We start from the raw sequence: 18,940 nt of genomic DNA, 5'->3' as shown, positions 1-18,940 counted from the left end.
TTCGAAAATTATGTGCGTGTGTGTGTGTCAGACTGAGAAATAATTGGATGGTTAGAAATGAGACTGTAATAGATATTTTAATTTGATTATGTTCACTAGCAGACTGCGTTCAGAACTATCAGGGAGTTTTCCCTCCTAACCTCTCTGCCAAAAAGTTTTCTCATGGGCATTGCATTCGATTTTAATAAAGAATAAAGAATATTACGAGGTTATTTATTTTACAGAAGTATCGCAGCTAACGACGTGTTCCAAAGTGAATCTTGTTCTAAGTTTATATTTATTTTTTATTGCTTCTGTTCTTGGAAGGGAGATAGATTTCGTCCCGGGTTTAAGCTGTTAAATGAAGGAAGCTTTCAAAGGTGAAACAGTTTTCGTGGAAGACGATTATTCGAACTCTTTTTAAATTAATTTTTATTTTTTGAAGTGGTTCCCACCCACGAACGGTTTATATTCGTATCGTCGGTTGGCTAATGAATACATCCCTGCCCATACTTTAAAAAGGAGTGTGGGCGAAGTATTTGAGCTGGATTGGTTGGAATTTCGGCCGAAGTAACTCAGGCCAGTGTATCTGTTCATGCTTTTCTGCCTTGTCACTTCCTGATATTGATTAATCCATCTTAAGTTTTTAGAAAAGTTCCTGGCGTTCTAGACAGGATTATTCCTATCTCTCGAACAAAAGGACAAACGCACGCTAATTTTTATGATTTTCAGTCGAAAAATACACGTGGCTTATCGTTTCTACAAACGAAAAGCTATCGTATTTGCAAAATTACTTTTTTATTGCACAGGAAGTTTTCCGCGTGGACAGGTGTCGCTGTTCTCCTTACGTCTGCCTAGACGTTTTCCTACCGACATGACTAGAAGCTTTTTCAGGGCTATTTTAGCATGTGACGAAACGCATACGTGCGGAGAAAACTACTTCAAGCGATGTGACCTGGAGTTTAGCTGCAGTTTCCGAGTTGAACATTATGCATCGCCTTCATTCTGGTACACGAAGCGGAGGCAGCATGCATAATGGAGTTCACCAGAATCAGCGAGACATCTGACATTCCATATTAAGTCTCATATTATGTAGTTGAGCATTTGAAATGAGCAGAATCATTCATAATACATTTCTTCGTTGAAAAATTGACCTATTTATTATTCGTGGAAATTAATTATTTAACAAAAGCATATCATAAAAGTACACATCGATTACCATGCATTTTTAACCTGAATGATTAGAAAAAAATAGCCAAGGAAGAAAAATAAAATAAAACTGAAAAAAAAACAAACAAACTTCGAGTTGCTGTGTGGTGTATTAATTAAGAAGTTGAATGAATGCATATGGGGATCGCCATAGATGAAACAGTTGAATCTGTTTCTATCTGGCTGGAAATAACATGATAATTAGTAGAGATAAAGATGGTAGACAACGCAAAGTTGTGATAGAAACAATGCAGTTAAGTTATATGGGACCTCAACACATGTGTTGTAAAAGAGTATGAATGAATCGGGATTTGAACCGACTGAGGCGCTCAGGATCAAGTTACTCCACACTACTAAAGTTTACATAACTTTTTCCCTAATACAACGTCTCATAGCAACTTGGATGTTTAATCTGTCGCAAGATAGTCGATTGCTTCAGAGTGATGCCTTAGCAGATGCAGGGAATTACAAGCCGATCGTTATGTCGGTAGTACGAATTTTAAATAAACCAAGTACGAATTTGAGAATGGATGATTAGGGAACCGATAACTCTGTAGGGTTAACGTCGCTTTGTCTTGTCCAATCTGTTCGTGTACTGTGATAAAGTGGATAAGAGAACTGGATGCACCATAATGCTGAGGGATTTTTGCTACGGCACATCACCGAACATAGTATTTAATATTTCTACACGAACTAGAACTGTTAGTGATGGAAAAAATCATCTACCACTGAACCCTTACACTTTAGTTTGTATACTAATTATCATTATAAATGGTACGATGGAACGTTGCAACCTTCTTGCGGATGATGCTAAGTTGCGTAAAGCGAACTATTCTGATTGAGAATCCCTGCAAGAGGAGATCTGAATGGATGGTAATATGAGTAGATGTATTTGGTATACCAACGTAATACCCGTCAAATACATCCATTTGACGGGTATTACATTGAAAAGATGCTACAAATGGAGAATAAGCGTACTTGAAGACAAAAGTAGATCATTTTGGGTCACCCTGTTTGATTGTACAAAGCCTTGATATGATGCTCAAATCTGGCCTGGCTTTCACTGACCAAATGTTACCGACACTGTGAATATTGAGCATGAGAAAAAATCAATGGATGCAGACGATAAAGTACAGTAAAGGTATAGAATCAAGACAGAATCAAGGCTGTACCGAACAAATGGACAGGTGTGGCGGATGGCAAAGGGATGCTAAAGGATTCATGAAATGCTTTCCATATGTGGTGTGTCTCATAGGGTAACGTGGGTCACCCGTGGAAGTTAAGTAGCATAGATGTTTCCTCCTTTGATTCATAGTCTCTGGAAGTAGTGAATGAATCAGCGATAAATGAATTCAACCGGAGGTGTGATAGTTGACATGTGACTGAGTGCCATTACACGATGCGCTTTTGGGCTGTTTGGTGGGATTCGTATAATACCCAAGCACCCAATACAAGTTGCACGAATAAATAATTGAAATAATTACATACACAATTGAAATAACTAGAAGTATTTCAATGTGTGTGTGTGTGTGCGTGTGCGCGCGAGAGAGAGAGAGTACGTCATGTAACGAATCACTTGTTTGTAGCTGGTATAAATTGGAGGGTGACGTATCCAAGTCAGAGTAACTGTGTCCAGGTGAAATGGCTGCGAGAAGAGAATTGATGGAGTTTGAATCAGGTGTTGTGATAGGATGTTGTTAATATAGGAAATTTTTAATTGATATTATTTTAATCCTTTTATTAATCCTAACAATTATTTTTTTAATTCCGAGTGTACCTGTATATTATATGCACAAGGGTTCACTCCGATTGGTGCAATGACTTCTTTTTTACTATTTCTTTCAGAATCCAAATAATCACTGACTCAAGACCAAAATAAACACATTTAATAAAACAAAACAATATATATACACTACAAACAAATATTACATAATTAACTACAAATTAATTGGATCCAAGGCCTTTTAAAAATAAACTTGCACTTAAGACTAGATCAACACTTTGTTTGCACAATGACAAAATGTTCATAGCCAGTTTCTTTCTCTGTCAAGGCCCTTTTCCGAAGATATATGACTCTATTCTTCATTTTTACAGGATCCTTTCTCATCACTTATGTAGCACACATTAATTCTTCCTGACTTAATTCTTTCTCTTTTCTTCAGTAGAAATAACAGTCAGATCCGGCGACCTTAATACAGATGAAACTTCCTAATCAGAGTTTTCTCGAACATTCTTTTGAAACATAAATAGCAATTTCTTCTTTTGTTCACTAATGCTTATTGACAGGCTTAACTCTTCCACTTTAAAAATTCACAGTTCTACGATTTCCTTTTCGGAATCTACTACTAATCTTCTAATTAGCGTTTTCTCCAATATTCCTTTTAAAACACATATAGCAATATTTTCTTTTATTTATCCACATACTTATTCCACATTAAAACTTAATAGTTCCACGATTCCTTTTTCGGAATATACTATTAATTTTCCTCCGACTGTCACATAAAAAAACTCAATTTCCTCCGAATCTAAATGTCTGCCAGCCTGTGTTCTAATTTTCTCCCGAACACTCTTCTTGTTTACAGCCGTTACTCGGATACAGAACGCTGTTCCTGTCAGCTGTCAATCACACATCAAACTTCTCGGCGAGCATGCGCACTCCATGAAAGTGGCAAGCGAGAAACTAGGTGTAATGGCTGGCACGTTGTCTCCGTTAGCGACAAGAGAATGTCTTCATAAAACACAACTTTTGATAATTTTAAACTACCATAAAATTCCTGTAAGTAATACAAATATCAAATCCGGTAAGTACATAATTTTTTTAAATGCTTTACATATCACTTTGACAAAACAATTTTAATAACGGGCACATCGCAGATGCCGACAATGCGTGTTATGAAACTAAAACTAATAAACATACCAATATAAACAATACTTAAAAATATTAAGAATTTTAAATTACGATTATTTTTACATCATGGCTGCGAGAAGAGAATTGATGGAGTTTGAATCAGGTGTTGTGATAGGATGCCATGTTGCAGGACGGGACTATCTGTTCGGCAAATTGGCCCGTCGTAGGTCAACAGTCAGCAATACCATACTGAAATGGAAGTGAACTGCAAGTGCTACTCGCAGTGGACGACCCACTACACTCACCGAACGTGACCGTAGGACGCTACGAAGGATAATACATAAAATCCGCCATTCTTCCGCCGACACGTTGAATGCAGATTTCCAGGCGTCGACTGTAACACGAATCTGCACAAAAAACATTCAGAAAAGAGGCTCACAACATGGGTTTCCATGGTAGGACCGCAATATGCAAGCCCACAATCCCCGAACCAACATGTTGCATCGACTTCAGTGGTGCAAGGAGCGTGTACAGTATGACTTAGAAAGCTGTGTTATGGAGTGATGAATCACGTTACACCCTCTACCGAACAAATGGACGGGTGTGGCGGATGTCTGGTGAACGTCTCTTACCAGAGTGCGTAACTCCAACTATGAAATTCGGAGGTGGTGGTGTGATGGTATAGTCCTGTTTTTCCTACTTTGGCATCGGACCTCTGTTTGTGGTGCCACAAAAAACATTCAACTCCGAAAAGTACATTCTGGATAATGCAATGCTTCCTACTTCGTGACGCTTCTACGGAACTGACCATTACCTCTTTCAGCAAGACAATGTACCGTGTCTTCAGACTGCTGCTGCTTAACTGAGTGGTTTGTGGACATGAACGTCACCGCACTTGGCTGGGTTCCAGTTCACCTGTGGGATGAACTGGAACATCGGGTAAGGTCAAGGGACGTCCGCTCCACCACATTCAAAGACCTCATCACATGCCTACAGGAAGAATTGCCGAAAATTCCCATTGATCGCTATCGTAAGCTTGTGGAAAGTATGTCCCGTAGGATTGCTGCAGTCATCGCAGTGAAAGGAGATCCTACATCTTATTAAGGTGGGCGCTACGGCTGTTTGTTCCTCACACTACGGTGTCCGTTGACTTCTTTCCAAGCAGTGTATATATAAACCGGGTTTGACTCCAGTGTACGGCTTGAGGAACCTTTTATATGATATTTTGAAATGAAGTTCAGTTAGCCGACCTCGTACACAGGGGGGGGGAAGAGTTGGATATTCAGTTTTTTTTTCGCTAAACAAACTATCAGGCGAACATGCATATAAGAGACATAATACATTGGCTTGCTTTGGTCACAATTCACACCAGAACTAACAACAGAATCTCTCTGGATGGGTGGCAGCCACTTCTTTTCTCTCTACCATCAGTTTTCATAACGTGAGACGCAACTCATTACTGGCCACAGTCCTCATTATTTTTGTCTAGCACCGCTGCATCCCTTTCAAGGGTGAAAAATGTTCGGTTATTTACACACTGCTTTCTTTACCTCATGAGCAATTGAGAACTATGGCCAGCAAAATGTTCATCTCTTTACATAATGATTAAGAGAAATCACATATTTAAGTATTCTGTATAATTTATGAATGTATCTCTAGGACACCGTCATGAAAACAAACTAATTTTATCGAAATTTATTTTCTTAAGAAATTAAACAAAAAAAAAAAAGTCAGCTATTGTAGCACTGAAATGACTTCCAAACTTAAGTCATTTAAGGCGATAAACTTTATATTATACTTTACGTTGAGATTTTGCTTTATTATTTGATCTTTATAAAGGTAGCCCGATTCCTTAATTATATGACAATAAGATAAAGATGAGTTTATTTGTTCGTAATATAACGATAATGATACAGCATATTTTCATACAGCATTGAACAACAACGCCTGGCATGAAGCTAAAATAAATATCTATCCGAATAACGCGCACATGTCTGCGTCTGTTGACGACGAAGAAATATCAGTCCGCTTGCCTTCTTTAGTTGTCCACCCACGCTATGAAAAGGCAAGCTGTGCCGGTGGAACATATTTGTATTTCGGAGGTGAGTGATATTTAATTTTTTTTTTTTTTTTTATTTCAAGTTGGACTTATATACCTGGGATATGCTTTGTCATATGAAAATAAAAAATATAGACATTATAAATATATATAATAAAATAATATTTAAATATATAAAGATATACAATATCGTATTAATTGTTAATGCTTCATTTTTATGCAGAAAAATGTTGCAATGTTTATAATACAGTTTTTTTCGCGTGTATCTTACAGGATTTGATCAAAATTTTACTATTCACGAATTAAATTACAATGTCGATCATTTTATTGGTTGTTTGGGAGAAATTTACTTGAGCCACGCGGAAAGCCCTCTCACTTCCTTGGAAATCGTAGATTCGCACGGTATTCACTCGAACTGCATCGACAAATGTCAGACCAGCAACAAGTGTACTTCTGGAAGCAGATGTGTGAATCACTACACACATATCACTTGCGATTGTTTCGGAACTGGCCGCCAGGGTGAATCCTGTCACGATTCAGGTGGGAACATTTTATTATTATTATTATTTTAATCTAAGTGCTTTAGTATTCAATTATTATTTTCTTTTATTTGCCTACTTTTTTCCCAACATGAACGTAATGACTTTTTTAAGCGCTGCATTTATAAGGTATATAATTTTTAAATTCCTTTCAATAGACATCGAAATTATATTTTCCTTAAGTTGCATTTAATATGTGTACAATAACTTCATTGTACTCATTTCAGATACTGTGCAACTCACCCTCCGTGGATATTCACACTTGACTTACAGAATGTACGACTGGAATAGACGCGTCCACACAGCAAACAACAGAATCTCCCTTAATTTCAGAGTAAGAAAGTGGTCTTTTTAAAATTTAGTTGTTCATGTACATTTAAATAACAATAAATTAGGAAATGCTTACAACGTAACGTTAGAGGCGTGTTAACAATATTAAGATATGAAAAAAAAAACAATCGGCTAACGCCTTTTTATTCCCGTATACGGGGAGTAGGAGAGGCCATTTAGCCCTATCCAACTTTTGGAGACTGAGTGGGCAGTTCAATCTCCACTGGTACCCAATCAGAGATAGCTGACCCAAGGCTACCGCCATCTCGTGGTCCCTAATACGATATATTTAATGTCTGAAATAATATGGGTTCTACGGTCGATTTTCTTGAGTTAACGGGACGAAAAACCCGAGTTTCTGGGAGGAAAAACCCGCTTGCCTGTGCCACGGATCGATTAACTTGGGAAACGGTCGAAAAAGGCTTAGAAAAATTTCCTCTAGTCGCCGACTAGAATCGAAAGCAAGTCTTCCTTCATGCAGTTAAGCGCCGTTGTGTGCAAACGCCACATCCACTGATCTACACAGGCTTATATTAAGATATAACAACTTAATAATTATTACTTGGTAAACAAAAGGCAAGATGATTGGTCGGAGATTACGTTCACTGGGTGAAATTAAAATTCTTGGCACCCAAGGGTAATAATTCTACAGGAATTAGTTAATTTCTTTTAAACTTGCTGGGAAATGTATACTTTAAGTGAGGTTGATATTTTAGTATTATTATTACGTGACACCTCCCAAGGAGTCCAAGGACTCATCGCGGGAGAGCACTATACTTCACTAAATACATTTCACCCTCTCCACTTCTACTAAATTCTCCTACTACAACAGTACTGTCATCTACTGCCCATCATCACCAACAACACTATTTTTTGTCTGCAAATTGCGTGTGTTCTGAAGGACAATTTGTCTCTACGCCGGATGAAAAACCCGAGTTTCCGAGAGAAAAAACCTACTGGCTCCGTAAGAGATCAACTAACTCACCTTCAATTGAAAAAGCCCATATAAGGATCCCCTCGTCACGATGATAATCGAACCCAGGTCTTTTCCAGTCAAAGTACGCAATGTTTCGCTGTTCTTCCAGTTGAGCTAGGGAGGCACAATTCATTTGGCATTCTCTAATCATCTGAGGTAATACAAATAGGTGTATAAATCTGTTTAATAAGTCAGCAACCACTGCAAATCCGAGCACTTCCCCGTGCTATACTTATTTTTCTTAATAAGCTTTGTAATTAAATGTTATTCTAACTATCCTAATAAATAAATATAAATAAATAAATCAGCTAACGCCTTTTATTCCATATCTAGCTTTTGGAGACTGAGTGGGCAGTTCAATCTCTACTGGTAGCCAATCAGAGATAGCTGGCCTATGTCTATCACTAATTATAGCAGCCACCGATGAAGAGGCTGGAAAACAAGTGTTGCCATCTGTTGGTACCTAACCCTAACAAGATATGTCACTGTCTCAAATAATGTGGGTACTGCAGTCGATTTTCTTGAGTTTAAGGATGAAAAACTCGAGTTTCTGGGAGGAAAACCCGTTTTCCCCTGCCAGAGATCGACTTACTCGGGAGCCGGTCCAAGAAAGGCTTAGAAAAAGTTCCTCCAGTCGGCGACTAGGCTTGAACTTAAGTCTAACTTCGAGCGACCAAGCGCCATTTCCACTGAGCTACACAGGCCTTCATCTATCCTTTAGTAAAACATTTTAAATAAGTCAATTTATCTAATGGTTTATCTATTCAACTCAGGGTCATTTCATTAAATTAGAATATTAACTGAATTTGAAAAAGAGTTCAGTTAACATTCTAATTTGGTATTGTGCAGAGTTCGAGCTAAACTTGGACCCATTAAATTAGGTTAGCTGGTCTGATTGGCAAAATGGATAACACACGTACTCTCTAACCAGCAGGTTGTGTTCGAATCCAAACGTGGAAATGGATGTTTGCAATTTTCTTCAGGTGGTAAATGAATTTCGTCCCTTGGTGTGAGACCACTGCTGCTGTGCTTAATGGAATCCTGAAGTGGCTTGAAAAAGTTCCATGTTTGATCTTTAGAGCAGGGACTCCGGATTATCTAACTTCAAGCCACCCACAGTATCAATGCGTTGTACACTTGGAAATTTTCTGGGATAAGATTAAAAAAAAAAAAATGCAAACACTCTTAGATCGGCACTAATGGTTATAGAATTGACTGGTTGTGCGTTCCACAGGAAAACTAGAAGCAGGATGCTTTCGAAGCATAACGTTACTTTGAATCCTACTGTCAAGGAAATAAGGTTGAGCGTATCAACTACAACAGAGGACTTGAGACTAAATAAGAAAGACCAAAACACGAGATAAACAACGGAGGTGTGAAGCTTCAAGTTTGCTGCATGTCATTGATACAAACGTGGGTTGATTGCTGTTCGATTAACCTGTTGGTTAATATGGTTATTCTTTTACCTGATGTACACCAGCAGGAATTATATATTCACTGACCAGAAAAAGAGGAAAGAGTGTTTACTAAGAAACGGAATTCCTTTTTTTTTTTCTTGTTTTCATTCGTCCAACAAAAAATAGAAAGAATTGAAATAGAAACACATACAATTAGTTGTTGCTTTGGCGTATTCCTAAGCAATTACAAGTCCAATAAACACATGTTTCCGTTTGCTATCCATTCTTTAGCGTAGTTCTTCATTTTTTATATTTTTGACAAATGAGACTCGTCATTCTAATCACCTTAACCCCTTCCCTTAACTATTTCTCTTTTTGTCACTGGGTAATCATGTCCTGCAGTTACTTCAGTATTACTATTAGTTTCATCCAAATGAACACAAACACACACACACACACAGTTTTGCATAAACATTTCAAAATTATGCTGAATTTTGAAAATGAAGTGAACTTGTGTTATATATTTAAATACTTTTTTCTTTGTTAGAACTAAGTTGACGTCGTAAGTTGTGTGTTAGGAATATAAATAGTGTTTCTCCATGCTTTCCGTGCACTCTTTCAATATTTTCTAAAACCGTACTTCTCTGATCTTGAACCAGTATTATATTAAATATTATTGGTTGAAGATAAGAAAGAGACTGCTTAGAATTAAAATTAAAATTAAAATTAAAATTGATTCCATCTATACAGTTCATTTATTTTTAATTAATTTATAAAGATCACTTATTATTATCATAATCAAATTTCTGACATATACTCTCATGGGGTGTACAGGATCATTTATTTATAACTGATTTCAAATTTGATCTCTAGACTTTTGTTCCCGATTCCCTTCTCATGTATGCATCTGGAGAGGAGCCTTCTCAGCTCGCTTTGAGTATTGTTGAGGGAATGCTTCATTTTGGAATTTATTTTGAAGATAATTACCTGAACGTTACGTTAGGTAGCATGTTGAATGACGGCTAGTAAGTAACATTCCAATTTCATTATTATCTTCCTTAACTTTTATATACTTGCAGCCATATCACTGTCTACCAAAAGTAAATGTTAAATTAGTTCTTTACAAGCTCAAAATCTTAATCCTACTATGATTTTGAATAAATAAATCTGAATATATGTTTTTTTCCCTGCAGCCAGATGTGAGTATAAAAGTAATTCTATTTTTTCATGTTCATCACTTCGCATGGAAGAATTCAATCGAGGATTTATCTAGTTGATGACGATTCATTACTACCTTTCACAACATGTGTAAGGTGGGATTCGAGGTGGAAGAATTCGATCTGTGATAACATCAAAATACTGGCCTTGAATCGGTTGGTCATCTTTGAAAACAAGTGGTCATCTCTTGGCTTTCCACAAAACGTTGATGTGATTGCTGTCAGTATTAATAGCTGTAAAGGAAGAAATTTTGTTCAACTTAGAGGGTAGCCCGAAACGAAATCATAGTGGAATGGAGGAAGAAGTGTTTAAAAAGTATTATAAACGGACGAACAGCATCGCTAAGCAAGCAAATGGTACTATATAGAGAGAATTTGAAGGACAGACCACCTGAATAAAGAGAGAAAAACATACTAAGAAAGATAAAATCAGATTATTAGAAGAGGCAAGTGACACACACACCTGAGGGTAACCTAGGTGGTTACCTCTTTATGTGACGAGTAAAAGAAAGCATAATTTTCACACAGAGATTGTGCAAAGGTGATTGAATTCTTAAATAATTACTTCCGCAGTGCATTGTTTCCATTTGGAGAAATGATACGATACCAATACTTGGGGAAGGAAACGAAGTTGAGGTGGATGAGCCTGGGGTGTTGTTGGTATTACGAGTACACAATCATGATGATAACAATAATTAGCAAAATTATTTTGCTAATTCACTCTAATTTTACGACATAAAGTTGACATTGAACTAGTGTGGACAAGGGATATATTTTTGTTATGCTTACACCTTGAAAAGTGTTATAGAGAAAGCCACGTAGTATGTTATTTCACAAACTGAAATGGTTGAAGATTTTAATGGCTAAATAAAAGAAAGGTCATCGGACTTTATCAACGAGCACATCCGAGAAGTAGTCAAAAAGAATGAAGGTGACTGGTCAGTGGAACATTTCAGGCCACCTTGGATCTAGGATTCGTTCGAATTCCGTCTGAGCTTGTGTATTTTTTAGGCAGGTTTTGTTTCATGGCCAACCTATGGCGCACGCGCCAAAAGTGGCGCGTTGGATCTCAATGATAATAATAATAATAAAAAAAAAGTAAGCCTATTTATGCAAAAAAATATTAAACAAAAACCAATTTGTAGAAAAAAAGGTAAAACTTAGTAATTATTTTTAGCGATTTTATTGTTTCGTGCACATCTTTTGCAAATTCACTTGTTTGATCCCAGGTGCCAAGCGTTAGCAACAGCAGTGAATTGCAGGTTTTTGTCAGTCGGTTTACAATTGATACTCTACCGAGTTTTGCTTTCTTCGTCCTTTGCGAACATTTGCAGTTTTGTACTTGAGTTGTATGGCGCATATCTAAACTCATATGTGATAAAATTGCGCATGGAACGTGAAAGGTTGGCTACCCCTGCTTTATTTGTTCTATGGATATATATATATATATATAAAAAAAAGGAGGAAAATGGCTGGATTCTTTTCCTTCACACCCAATGACCTCCATCGAAGAACAGCAATAGGCATTCTGTGAGATAAGGACCTCCCATGATGAGTTCTGGAACTCCACAGAAGTACTAAAATAATAAGGATGCTTCTATATCTTGATATTAGTTGCTGAAAGAGATGGTCATCTTTTTAATGGCATTAATGATTAACATGCATGGTGATACTGTAAGCTTGTATGTTATGAATTAATGAGTGCTAATTCAAGTAGAATAGAATCCAGTTGATAGTATCTGTGCTTTTTGTAATGTAATTACCTTTAAAATTATCAGTTATATTATAATGTAATCAATTTAATTTTAACAACCGAGCGGCCGAGAAGATGGTGTAACATCTCTCCTACAGCTTTATAGGAGAATTTGTCAAACTGACATAAATGTCTTTAGGTAGAAAATGATTCTTGACGTCCTGTGTAAGATAATTGCCGTGTTATTGTAGACTTGAAGTAGTTTGCAAAATTCCCATGTGGTCTCTAGAATTGGAGAACTGGATTATCATACTCCATTCCTAGTATTAATGTGCTATTTGTTTATGACCTTGAATGGATGGAATTATCATAAAAAAACTAGAAATAATTTGCAAAACAAAACGTTTAGGAAGTTTGGCGTTCAATCGGGAAGATTTGCAACTAATTACTTACTTGTAGCCGATTAGGAAGATTTGCAATTGCTGAATCAGTAATAACTGCTGTTGAAGCCAGAAAATTTTACCAAGGAGAGGATTGCAAGTATAAATGATAATTTATTATCATAGAGCGTTTTGTGCTTAAGTCATGCAGACATTTTATTTATTGTCATATAATTTTGTCTAGAGTCTGTTGCTTAAAACGTCAAACTGGGATCACTATGAAACAAGTCGTGTCAAAGTTTTTTTTTTTAACTTAATGCATTGGTTTATGGAAAGAAAGACTAATTATGGAAGTGAACGAAAAGTAAATAAAGGAATGCAGTATTTGGAAAGATCTTGTCCACGCCAATCTCGCCATTGAAATACAAAGACAGTGGATCATCAAATAGTACTCCATTAGGTGATCCAGGCCAGGACTATACAATTTTATGCAACTCAGACTTCTAGTTAGTATACAAGTGGCGGCGTGTTGTCTTCTCCAGCGACAGTCAGAAGGGGGAAAAAATATATCCAGAAAATTATGATTGTAAACATATTAATCTAAACCAAGTATAATACTCAAGCATTCCACATGCAACATAAATGCCCTTTCGATTATTTAAATCGCGCAAGTGGAAAATGATTTAAGATAATGATGCTTTTATCTACATCGATCATGAAAGAATAACAAGCAAGCTGCATGTTGGGCAAGCTTGATTTAAAAAGCATTTACACGTCTTGCAAGTGCTGCTTTATTATGAAGTCTAATTTTGGCACGTGTTTAATGGTATATAGAATGTTAATAAGGTTTTGTGCCAGCCTAATTGCAGTTATTTCAACGGTTTCGCCTCAATAAAGGAGGGAAAAAAATGATTACGAATTACCGCGATTTCGTCTCTTGTATTCAAAGTGCTAATTAAACCGGTATGCGGTGCAAGAAATCTATTGTGGTGGAAGATCAGAAACGATTGTCTCTAATGTGAACTCGAAATAAATAACTGGAAACTTAACTCTGCTTGTTGCGTGAAGGAATTTAATCAAAGAAAGGGCATCTGATCATGTGATAAAGATTTAAAGAGAATAAACTAACCGAAGTTTCAAGGATTGCGCAAGATGCCAGTCGGTGTTATGCAAGAAGTCGGAATGAGTTCATGGTAATGGCAATACAGTAACATAAATAGAGAGAATAAAAATGATTAAATGACTTCCTGGTCAACAAATATAAAAGAGGTGCTGTAAAATCCTCTGTACTTAACTGTAATCAAGTGCACCTCATGGAAAAAAATCAGTTGTCCCTTTTGATTGGGCATTTATATATATATATATATATATATATATATAATCCTAGTATTTCTACTCATGTTAGAAAACAGAGAACGAACTTTCTGTACCGTATGTTTTTATACATATCGGATTCAACACACACATACACACACAAAAAAAAAAAAAAAACTCGTAGTCAAAAACTAAAAGCGTCTATACAATTTAAAATAAAAATTCTTGTTGAATACAAAGTAAGTGAGTTAAATACCAAGGTTCAAGTGTTCTTATATAGAGAGTAGTTCTTGTAAATCTACCTTTCTCAACACCAGGACCCATAAATTGATTACATCATCCCTGGATATATTTATCATAGGGTGCATTAGCCTGATAGATTATCTAAATCACAAGAATTACTGTAATCGAAAGACAGCAGTTTTTTTGTTTTTTTTCCCCTCACAGTCGCTGTACATGATGCATATACGTGGCGCAGTACTTTGTGCCCAAATGTTTACATTTTCTGTTTATACTTGTTGCTTCGAACTAATGTGACTTATGTGAGTATGTGTGTGTGTGTGGGGGGGGGGGGACTAGATATTCTCTGACTATAAAGAGTTGGAAGGCAAGACCTTTTCTTTGTAGTAATAATAATAAAAAAGCTACAGTCATAGTCCACGATATAGTTCAGACGATAAGATTCAGAAAAGAATTACATTTTAATGAATTGTATTTGACATCTCATGAATGTGATGATGCCTTTAAAAAGAATATGTGCAGATCGCTTAAGTCTTACCAGTATATATTCTCAGCAACGGATCGAAAATCATGAGTATCACTGGAATAGTTAAGAAACAAAAAACGCACGGATTCCATCGGAGAGTGTTTATTTGACACTCGATTTTATTAAATTTCTAAATTTTAAAGGGTTTTAATAATTGGTAACTCATTTTAGATTAGAGTCTGAACCCATTGTCTGATATCAGATACCAGTATGAACGTCAGTTTTTATTTTTAATTTATTATTATTTTATTTATTTAGTTTGCATAATAACTGTGCCTATTTAATTCAGCAAACCACCACCCCTACATGCATATACAGTATGTATGTATACTTGACAGGAAACAAAAAATTATACCGAAAAAGAACCACTCTCAAGCCATGCAAAGCTTAATGGAAGAAAAAAAAAAAAAACCGCTGGTATAGAATAATACATAGAATGAATGAGACCTTCTTCATTTCTGTGTTTATTTATCATTGTTTCATATTTCAAGTTGCAAAAATAGCGATATGACCGCCAAGGAAACTTCTATCACTTAAGCAATTTAATAAGCGTCTGCCTAATGATATCTATCGCTTGTCTTGCAAACAAACAAACAAACGTAGATGTAAACACAAATACCAGGTGCATTACCAGCAAAAGAAATCAAGCAGAAGATAACTGTTTATGTTTATAATGTTAATAACTGAGATGTTAGGAAGTTATTCTTCTGTAATTTGATTTATTATTATGACTCAGAAATAATACTGGATAGGAAGTTTTTATGCCAACCTTTCAAGTTTTAATTTGAAATAAATATTACATTCATTTAAGAAATTAGTCTATAATCATGTTACTAAATTTTGAGTAATATGATTTAGCGATAATTCTGGTAGTCTGTCATATAACGCACCTGTTGATTTATACTGAAATATTTTTTAAAGATAATGTTGGTCAGTAATTATTGCAAGATGATCCAATTTATATTTTTACTTTATATATGCATAACCATGCTGATAATAAATATCTTTGATTGGAATTTATATTGCACTTTTTAAGCTGGCACAGCGTTACAGTCATTCAACGTGACGAGTACTTGCTAATTAACTTGAACGGTAGAGAGTCGGCATCCTTGCATATAAACAGCAGCTCTGGCTACTTCTTCATGGATCCTGATTTGTACATTGGAGCAGCCCCTCCGACTGCAACTGGCAAGTTCGCTTTAATTCATTTACTATTTATCAACTGCAGTAATGTATCATCTCCGCAGTGCAAGAAACCTGTTGTTTCCAAATATTTATTTTCCTAATGTTTCGTGCATATTACTATTCTCATCTCTTTTCCGAACCGATATCTCAGGTTCGGGATATATGTTTTATTTCAAAAGTCATAAGATGTATCGCTCGTCGTCGTGTATGTTAATATCTATAGCAGTTTATATAGCATTATTATAAGGAAATCAAATGACAATCATTTGTTCCAGCCTCAAAGTCTAAAGCATATGAGGATGGTCTGAAAAGTTCTCGGCCTCGACCATAGATGGCAACACTATCGGCAAAGAGTTTTTTTTTTTCTAAGTTAGTACATCTGTCATAAGCATCCAAGTGAAATTCAAGTCATTCTATCAAGTAGTTTGTTTTTTAGCTTCAGCTGTCTGAAGCAAAAGTGTTGTCTATATCCCTTGAAATGGATAAAACTGAGTATCGTGCGGTTATAAAATTCTTTGGAAACGAAGGCTTAACGCCAAAAGAAATTCATTCGAAGTTCATAAAAGTTTATGGGCACTCTTCTCCTTCGTTTCGACAATTAAGAAATGGGCTGCCGAGTTTAAACGTGGCCGTACCAGCCTTGAAGGTGATCCACGTGAAGGACGTCCAAAAAAGTGTAATAACATCAGAGATCATTGATTAAGTGTACGATTATTGGATGACCGGCAAGTCCAAGTGTGTGAAATTGCTGAGACTATAGGCATTTCAAAAGATGTGTAAGATATATTTTGCACGAAGAATTGCAAATGAAAAATCATTGCGCAAGATAGCGCCGAGCTTGCTCACAGCAGATCAAAAAAGCATTTGCATGAAAATCTCTGAAGTTCTGAACAGTGCTTGGAGCGTTTTAAGAAGAATAAAATTGATTTTGTGCATAGATTTATTACTATGGATGAGACTTGAATTCACGACACACTAGAATCCAAACAGCAGTCAAAACAGTGGACAGAAGCCAGTTGTTCAGCGCCAAGGAAGACAAAGTTGGTTCCATCAGCAGGAAAGGTCATGGCATCGGTGTTTTGGGATGCTAAAGGCATTTTGTTTATTATCTTGAAAAGGGTAAAACAATAACCGGGAAATATTATTCCATCTTGTAACTAGACTAGACGAAAAAAATTCGTGAGAAAAGACGCAGTTTGCAGAAGAAAAAAATCATCTTTCATCAGGACAATGCACCTGCCCACCAAGGTAAACACCTTGGTGGGCAGGTGCATTGTCCTGATGGTTTTTGGCAGTTGTTTTTGGCAATCTGAAAATTAAGGGATCTGCACTGTGAATTGTTCGAACATCCACACTATTCCCCAGATTTGGCTCCCTCTGACTTCTATCTCTTCCCAAAACAAACTAAACCAATACGAGGACGGGATAATGGCGCTGGAGCATCGCTAACATACATGTATTAGTCTTAAGGGAGATTATGTTGAAAAATAAAAATAATTTTGAAATTATAAATTTGTTTTTTCATTGTTAGGCCGAGAACGTTTCAGACCACCCTAGTATTTCACATTTTCAGCGTACTCGTAAATCGTTTGTAGGCATCCAATATCTGAATACTTTATTTATCCTTTTTCTTTAAAAAGTACATCAAAATATTTTTGTTTTAAAACGAGGCACGTTTTTGAATACCTCTTTACTTATGAAATAATAAACTGTGATTATTATTCATAAGTAAGGATCAAGACAAGATTGTGTGTATGTATGTAAGTGCAGTATTTTATTGTATTTTTGTATATTTGTTTATTGCATTTTTTTTTCTAGACTTACCAACAACTAAGAATTTCGCGGGGTGTCTGCAAAATGTGTACTTCAATCATAAAGACTTATTGTATTCGCTTGCTTCTTCAGATGCTTCTGTTTTCCACCATGGCATCTTACCTACAGAGTTTGGCTGCTTTCGTGTTGATGTCATTCCTCTGACTTTTCAGACTGCGGAGTCCACACTGCTGTTGAATCGTGCCAACAAAGAAATTTTGGACTTTTCTTTGGAATTCAAAACCTCACAGCAGAACTGTGTTATCGCATCTGGAGGCATGAAAATTGAAAACGAACGCGGATACTGGGAGGTAACTCTTTCCACACGTCTAACAATTACTAAATGAAAGTTATTTACGTTTGAAATAATTATTTTCGAAATTCATAACTAATTAATAACGGAATCACTTACGTTAATTTAAATCTTTTTATTTGTCGAATTTTCGGCTATGTTTCATAGCCATTTTAGTCCGTTCAGTTTAGGAAAACAACCACACAAAAGAGAACATCAACTCAATTGAAAGCGCGTGATATTATAACACTATCGGCTGCGGAGAATAGCGCCACCTGCATTAATAGATGTCGAAAATAATTACAATATTTTTCAAATGTTAATTGATTTCTGATACATCTACTATGTGGCGTTGTAGTATGAATTACACCTGAATTACGTTACTGCTAATAAGAAATTTATTTAAATTACAAGGATATATTAATTACATAAATTACATTGCATATATATGAACTATATAATTTTTTTTTATATAAAGATGTAGAAAATTTCAAAAGCTTTGTTCAAAAAATTTGTTCATGATAGAAATTCAAAGAAATTACGAATGGAACGCTATTTGTACTATTGTTGGTTATAGTCAAATCAATAGCACGTCTCAAGTATTGTGAAAAGAACTAATTTCACGCTCATAATCTTTAATCTCTCATTATTAATGCGTGATCACTGATCTTCTAGGTGCACTTGATTCGTGGGACTGCAGCCTTGTCTCTTTATAATGCGTCTGGCGAAGAGTGGGTTCTGGCTCAAGGGACGCAGCTTTCTGACAGCAAATGGCACCAGGTGTCTGTACGTTTCTTTGAAGGGTAAGTGCTCAAAAAACTTGCAAATCTGCATAAAGAAATCGGTTTTATTTTTAATTTTATACGAAGTTCACATGCCCTACTTGTGCAGAGTGAGATTATGATTCATGTAAGATCATCAATGGTTCAGTGTGCATCATGACA

The 18,940-nt window shown here is 36.0% G+C and overlaps 1 protein-coding gene across 3 annotated transcripts in view; it reads left to right on the top strand.

Annotated features, from left to right (window-relative positions):
* LOC150104510 (axotactin-like) overlaps positions 1-18,940 on the top strand; it is a 145,176-nt gene that overhangs the window by 15,708 nt on the left and 110,528 nt on the right. For all 3 annotated transcript variants that reach the window (XM_090395685.1, XM_090395686.1, XM_090395687.1), the window contains 7 exons: positions 5,968-6,138; positions 6,369-6,635; positions 6,862-6,968; positions 10,211-10,362; positions 15,744-15,895; positions 17,711-18,015; positions 18,672-18,799. In XM_090395685.1, coding sequence (XP_090251811.1) covers positions 5,968-6,138; positions 6,369-6,635; positions 6,862-6,968; positions 10,211-10,362; positions 15,744-15,895; positions 17,711-18,015; positions 18,672-18,799 — 1,282 coding nt within the window. The remainder of the gene's footprint in view (positions 1-5,967; positions 6,139-6,368; positions 6,636-6,861; positions 6,969-10,210; positions 10,363-15,743; positions 15,896-17,710; positions 18,016-18,671; positions 18,800-18,940) is intronic.

This window comes from Typopeltis vanoorti, chromosome 7 (genome assembly GCF_054136105.1).
Source record: "Typopeltis vanoorti isolate ZY-2024b chromosome 7, IOZ_Tvanoo_1.0, whole genome shotgun sequence".
Classification (NCBI taxonomy): Eukaryota; Metazoa; Arthropoda; class Arachnida; order Uropygi; family Thelyphonidae; genus Typopeltis; species Typopeltis vanoorti.
This window is presented reverse-complemented; position numbering and strand designations above follow the sequence as displayed.